Source organism: Pteropus vampyrus, unplaced genomic scaffold (assembly GCF_000151845.1).
Source record: "Pteropus vampyrus isolate Shadow unplaced genomic scaffold, Pvam_2.0 Scaffold267, whole genome shotgun sequence".
NCBI classification, from domain to species: domain Eukaryota; kingdom Metazoa; phylum Chordata; class Mammalia; order Chiroptera; family Pteropodidae; genus Pteropus; species Pteropus vampyrus.
Window position 1 is genome coordinate 479,574 of NW_011889048.1, and position 6,705 is coordinate 486,278.

At 60.6% G+C, this 6,705-nt stretch overlaps 1 protein-coding gene across 1 annotated transcript in view; it reads right to left on the reverse strand.

Moving 5' to 3' along the window:
• Window positions 1-4,905: 4,905 nt before the first annotated feature.
• ARHGAP45 (Rho GTPase activating protein 45) overlaps window positions 4,906-6,705 on the reverse strand; it is an 11,697-nt gene continuing 9,897 nt past the window's right edge. The window contains exons 20-22 of the mRNA XM_023520471.1: window positions 6,532-6,705; window positions 5,810-5,918; window positions 4,906-5,670 (exon numbers count right to left, since the gene is read on the reverse strand). Coding sequence (XP_023376239.1) covers window positions 5,348-5,670; window positions 5,810-5,918; window positions 6,532-6,705 — 606 coding nt within the window. The 3' untranslated portion in view covers window positions 4,906-5,347. The remainder of the gene's footprint in view (window positions 5,671-5,809; window positions 5,919-6,531) is intronic.

The following is a 6,705-nucleotide window of genomic DNA, read 5'->3' on the forward strand; positions in this document are numbered from 1 at the left end:
CAGTGAGATTAAAACGTGTTTGAATTTTGAGTTGTTGAAAATGGGTGTTGTTAAATTAAAGACGTTCGAGTAAACGGGTTCACGTGTCTGGAAACTGAGGCGGGAGAACTGGGTGCTGGGGCCTGAGCCAGGGCCTCCGTGGCCCAAAGTGCTCCCGTACCTGCTCCCCACCTGTGGCGGCCACGCCCGGCTGTCCCGTGTGCCCTCGCCTCGCGTGAAGGGCGGGAGGAGCGTCCCTCGGTGCCTGGTTCTAGGAGAGTTCTCCCCAGGGTACAAGAACGGCCCGCTGCTGCGACGTGCTCCCCTCCCGGGCACCACTGTTGGCCAGTGCGTTCCCCGCAGTGCACCTGTCAGCCCCCCAACTCTGAACAGTTCATCACCCCAGAAGGCATCCCGCCCCCGTCACCTACCCAGGGCACCGTGCGGCTTGCCCTTCATTGTCCCCGCTACGGCAGGGGAGGCCCGCCCACTTCTCCCTTGACTCGCTGGACTCCCGTGTCCTTGCGTCTCTCGTGACCGCGGCCTGTGGAACCGAGTGTGTGCTGCATTCGTTCCTGGGGACGCGGTCTTCCCTGTCCTGCTGGCGGCGGCGGCTTCGTTCTCACGGGATAGCGAGGTGTTGGCACTAACTACGACTGTGCCGTGTACCACGCACACGGAAAGGGGGTGCGTCCTCGTGTGCATGGTGAGCAGCAGACGCGGCCGGGATGCGTGAAGGCCGCGCGTGGCCGGGCCCTGAGCCCGTGCTGTCCCCGCATCCACAGGACCTTGCTCAGGGGCACCTGGGACTTCCGTGACCGCCCTGAACTGCATGTCCCCCGTTTCCCAGTGTGTCCTCCAGGCGCCTGAGTGTCTCACAGTTTATTTTTTTCTATTTCCCCAGGAGGGCAAGAGTTTGCCCCTTCCCGCCGGTGTTTTGTGGGGACGGCGCTCGGTGTTCACGTGTTCAGTGGGTCCTGAGGATGAGGGCCACGATGTGACCCCCACACCAGTTTCTGAGCTCCGTCCCTTAGCACATGTGTCTGCGGACTCACATGCCACAGAGACCTTACCAAAGATTTCTAAACACTGGGAGAAAAACCTAAGGAAAAAAATGCAAGTTTAGGACGGAGATCTAGAAAAAGGCTCTCCTTGTGACTCCTGAAAGCCCTCTGCGCAGCAGAAGCCCGGGCACCAGGGCTGGTGGTTGGGGGGTTCCATAGTGTGCTGGCTGGTGGACAGTCACTTAGACCACCGTCATGCTCAGCCACCTGGCTCGCTCTCTCCCCGAGCCAGACTGCGCGGGTCACTCGCCCTCTTCTCAGAATGCCGCCCGGGTCTCGAGCGGAGGACCACGGGGGCCACTGTGGTGCCCACGCCTCATGCCGGAACTGCGTCACCGGGGTTACCGGTGCTGGGGGCAGGCCCGGGGGCACATCCACACCCCCAGTCAGCCGTTCACTCCCTCCCACTGTGACAGCACCAGCTGCACCCTAGGCTGACTGGTGGTTTCTGGAAGGCATGAAACAAGTTGAGAATGTTTCTTCCCTAGTGACCGGAAAACCAGGCCTTTTAAATTAAAATAAGTATGCCGGCAAAGCAGAAATGGAGATAAGCCTTTGGTCGTGACATTACAAGTCATCACGTTTCACACGTGGACTTTTTGGACAAGAAGAGCCGGTCTCGATGGTGATTTTTGTAACCGTTAACACGATTAGACGTTGTTGCGTAAACCCAGCATTCTCTTCGTTAGGAGTTTACCCATCGATCTTGAGAACAGCTTTGCTACACGGGGCTCAGATTACGTTTTTCGTGCTTTGAGAACATGAATACTCCGCTTGCTTGGGACGCGCACCTCCCCGTACGCTTCCCGAGCGTTAGCCGAGTGTTCCCAGGGTCACTGCTCGACGGTGCCCGTTAGCTGACGCCTCCGGTGCTCGCTGGGCTTCGGCTGGGCCCCTCTGACACGGGCGTGAGTGGTCGCGGTCACGGCCTTCACTTGGGTATAGTCCTTGCCAGTTTTTTCTCCAGATTGTGGAATTAAGCGGTTGCGACGCGTGTCAGGGTATTTCTCTGTTCACTTGATTGTGTTGCTCGCCTAAATTTCAATCCAAATTGAGATCTCATTTAGAATCTGTTACCCAAACGCTAGTGTTTTCTTCATTTCGTTGTTCTCTTCATTTTGCTTGAGTGTTTTAGTCAACGCTCTTCATTTATTTTGCTCTTATGTTTTTAAATGTTTATGTCTGGAATCCGTTGGTTTATGGTGGCCTTGTGTTTCATGGCCACGCCTGGATCTGTTAGCTCTCACTTCTGTAGGCAGCCGGGAAACCGTTAGCCTGACCTGACGCCACCCCCTCGCTGGGAGGACTCGGGTGCCCGGCTTGCTTTATTGGCCAGGGGTATTCCCATGTGCGCACCCTCGGCGAATTTATTACAGAATTGCAGAAGTTAATAAAATGTTTTAAAACGGAAAAAGTAAAGAAGCCCCGTCCCCATCCACCGTCACCCCCAACCCCCTCCCCAGCCCCTGACCACTGACCCACTTCCTGTCCCCATGGACGTGCCTATTCTGGACGGGTCACATGAATGGAATCGCACACTGTGGGGCCTTGTGGGGCCTTGTGTGTCCGGCGTCTCTCACTGAGTGTCGTGTGTTCACAGTCCACATCGTGGTGTGAGCGCTTCTCTGCTTTTCATAGCTGAGTGACACTCCCCCATGTGGACAGGCGCGGCGTGGTGTCCACCACCAGCTGCTGGACACCCGGCCATTGCGCGTGCGCCGCTGTGAGCATCGTGTGCAGGTTTTGCGTGGACGTGTGTCAGCCCCTGGCCGTGCGCCTGCGAAGTAATTGCTGGGTCGTGCAGAAGCAGGTCGCCCTCGTTTTATTAATAATTTTTTATTTTTCAGTTACAGTTGGCGTAAACTGGTTACCCCTTTGAGGAAACAGCCAGATTGTTTTACGAAGTGGCTGTCCCGTTTTGCATTCCCATGAGCCCTGCACAGACCCCAGTTCCTCCACACTGCAAGACCTTAGTGCCGCCCAGCCCCTGTGGGCGAGTGAGGTGGCCTGTCCCTGTGGTTATGAGTCATTTCCCTGTGGCTGTTGTCAGCGTCTTTCACGTGCTTGTGGGTGCTCACTGCCGCCTGCATGTTATCTTTGGAGAAATGTACATTCACGTCCTTTGCCCTTTGTTGAATTGGGTTGTTTGTCTTTTTATAACCGAGTTGTAAGAGTTCTTTATATTTTAGATACAGGTCCCTTATCGGGGACACAATTTGCAGAAGTTATCCCCATTTTTTCGTATTTCTTAAATACCGTTTTTAGGTGTGGTGCTTGCACAAGGGCCTCAAATCCTGGGATCTGCCTCTGGGTACCATGTGACCCAGGGGTGTCGCGTTGACAGCGGCGCTGACTGATGGGGCTGTCAGAGCTCTCTCCTCTTCTGTTGGTCCATTCGGGGTTTAAAATGTAGCGTCTTACAGCGCATTTAGTGGCAAAACATGTCTCCTTCTCTCCCCCAAGTATACATTTGTTTTCCAAAGCCACCTTGGCCCCAGTAAGACACAAAAGGCCGAGGGACCCCACCCCCGGGAGGTCCTCAGAGGCGTCAGACTCAGAGAGTGGATAATGGAGCCAGGGGCTGGAGAGGGGAGTGAGCGTGTAATGGGGACAGAATGTCGGTGTGGGACGATGAGAAAGCTCTGGAGGCGGACGGTGGGGACAGCTGCATGGCATGTGAGTGTGCTTAAGGCCACTGAGCTGTGCACTCAGCATGGCTAAAACGGTGACCATTGGCGTGTTTGAGCACACACACGAACCGTCTGGCTGTTTCTGAGCGTGCGCTCTGCGTGGACTCACGCACGGGCACCAGGAAAGCCCCTGGCTGTGCTGGGTTCACGGTCCGAAGCTGGTACCTGCTGTGTCCCCGTGGCTGTGTCCGGCAGCGGAGGGCGTGGCCGCCGCTGTCAGCCGTCGGGGCGTTTGCTGTGGCCCCACGCCCTCATGCCAGCAGCACTTGGCTCCCCTTTGTCCTTGGGCACCGGATTCAGCCTATGCCACCAAGCACAGCCAAGTCCCCGAGGCGGGCTCCGGGTGGGCCATGGCCCGGACACCCTCCCGGGGACTGGGGGCCTGGCCGCCCTGTGAAGGGGACTCTGACGAGAGGGGCCGCGTCCACCCCGCCCCACCCCGGGGTGCTTTCCAGGGCTCTGCTGTGTGACTGGCGGGTCGGGGGAGCTGCTGTCTCCCCGAACTCCGGGCTGTTCAGGTTTCCTGTGCCGTCTCCAGGCCTCCAGGAAGCCTGCTCCAGCTTCGGGCTTCTGAGCAAAGGGCCGGACGGCGACCGTGGCATCGCGGTGCGCAGTGCGCGGCAAGAATGGCGGGCGGCCGCGTGGCAGCCTGTCCCGTGCCAGGCTGCAGTCAGCTGGCAGGTGGCTCCTTTTCCGGCTTTCTTAGAAAGCTTCTGCAGGGCGAGGCCAGCTGTCACAGAGCACCCTGACCGCTTGTCACGGCTGCCCTTTGTCTGAGGCTGGGGCAGCCGTGGTGCCTGGCCCCGCGGTAGTGGGAGGGGAGGCCTCTGTCGTCGCCGGGTGTGGGTTCTACCCAGTTCTCACCAACCCGGAGTCGGGGCTTCCGTCTCCGAGATTTCCTCCATTGGGCCTACCGTGGAGTCCTGAGCTGGGGGGCCCTCACCTGGCCCACGGGGCTGTCCCAGGGTCCCCTGGCCTCCTGAGGCTCTTCCCTCTGAGCAAACTCTGACACGTAAGTTTGGTCCTCTGGCACGCTGGTCGCTGCGGCCCAGGCAGCAGCCAGACGCGGCTCTGTCCTCTGGAAGGTTCTGCTGGATGGTGCTGAGCTTTTGTGGAGTGGTTACTGGGCATCTGCGTTGCCCGCCGCCCACCCCGTGGGCCTTGATCACGCGCCCCAGTGCGCCGTCTAGGATGGAATTCCCCCGCGTCCCCCTCCGTGTCCCTAGGCTGCTGCACCAGCACAGACGAGCTCAGAGGAACAGCTTTATTTTAAGCAGAATAGAGGCACGTGCCAAGGGGACCCCACCGTGCACCTAGCCCACAGGTGTCCAAACCTGGCCCTGCCGCCTGGCCGGCTGTCCAAGGGGCCTTCCACGGGCAGGGGGCACTTAGGGGGTCCCCTGTCCACACGGCCCCACGGCAGCTCCTGTGAGCCTGGTCGCCAGCCGTGCCCATGCTCTGGGATGCTGGTGGCAAAGGCGGCCAGAGGCGGCCCCCCAAGTGGACGTGGCAGCCAGGTGCTCTGCGCAGACACCTGGCATGGTGTAGCTAGGCCCAGGGACAGGAGCCAGCACTGGTGGCGCTTGGCTGGGCACAGGCCGCCCACAGCCCCAGCTAGACAAACTCTGGCCGCCGGTCCCAGCCAGGGACCTGCCCACCGCGGGGCCGCAGGGCTGGCCGCCGGCCCGCGGCCACATTGTTGCTGTGGTTGCTGTTGTACTGAGACAGCCCCTCCCACGCACCGTCCTCCCCCGCCGAGGCCCCCAGCTGCTCCTCATCGCCACTGTCCTCGACTTCCTCTACGCTGGCCTCGCTACCCTGGTGCTCCAGGAGGCTGAGCCGGTGCCGGGCGTCCCCGCCTGCTGGGGACTGCAGAGCCGAGCCCTCTTCCAGCTCTGAGTCAGAGTCATTGGAGGCGACGCGCGGGTCTGCTGTGTCTGTGTGGGAGACGTGGGGACAGACAGTGAGAGATGTGGCAACACGGGGAAATGGGGACACAGAGGAGAGGAAGAGAGGAAAAAGGAAGAGAGAGTGACAGAGGACCCCCCGCCCCCGCCCCCCAGGCTGCGCCATCACCTGGCCCCCCGTCCTCAGCTTCCTCCTGCAGAGGGAAGGCAGCTCCTTCACCGGTCGCTGAGTACGGCACCTGGAGCAGCACCTCGGCCCGCTGGGTGGCCGTCCCATCCTGCGGGGGTGGCAGAGAGGTCAGGGGGGACCTAGAACCTGGCCTGTCCGAGCTCCATTTTCTGTCTTGTAAATTAGCCACGGTAAACGACCCCAACAGTTGTCACCACCCATCGAGGACAAAGACCCCGATCCTATGTCACGACGGGCCCGTCTCATCCGGTGGGGGCAGGGGCAGAGTCCTGAGGCTGCAGAGTCCCAGACCGGGAACTCTGGTCCTGCCTCCAGGGACCTGCTGCCCGCGCCTGAGCCACGGGGAGATGGCACAGGGACACGAACCACCTGCAGAAAGCCACTGGCTCGACTTCCAAGCCCAGTGGCCGGGTCACGGGGCGGGGCGGGCCAAGCCGAGAGGCGCTGAGCCAGTGCGAGGTAAGCTGTGGGCGGCTTGGGCGGGAAGCCGGCCACAGCCTCTGCACCGAGTTGGGGTACCTCCAGATTTGGGCCCCACTTCGTTAGTTCTTGCTCAGAAGACCTCTCAGAGGGCCCCTGAGCCCCCAGGGGAAACCAGACACCTCCCAGTCCCCCGCGTCCATGCCCCACACTCCCTGGCCAATGCTCCTGATCCCTTCGGCCTGTGGAAGGGACAGCCCTGGGGCCCACAGCTGCCTCACCTGGGCTCCGGCCACCTCCTCGGGCTCCTCCTCAAAGACCAGGCCATAGTGGGTGATGAGGGTCTCCACGACACGGGCCTGGTGGGGGTAGTCCACCAGCGATGACAGGGACACGGTGGCCTCGGTGGGTCGAGGCCGCAGCAGCGTGGGCCCAAAGACGATGCCCAGGTTCCC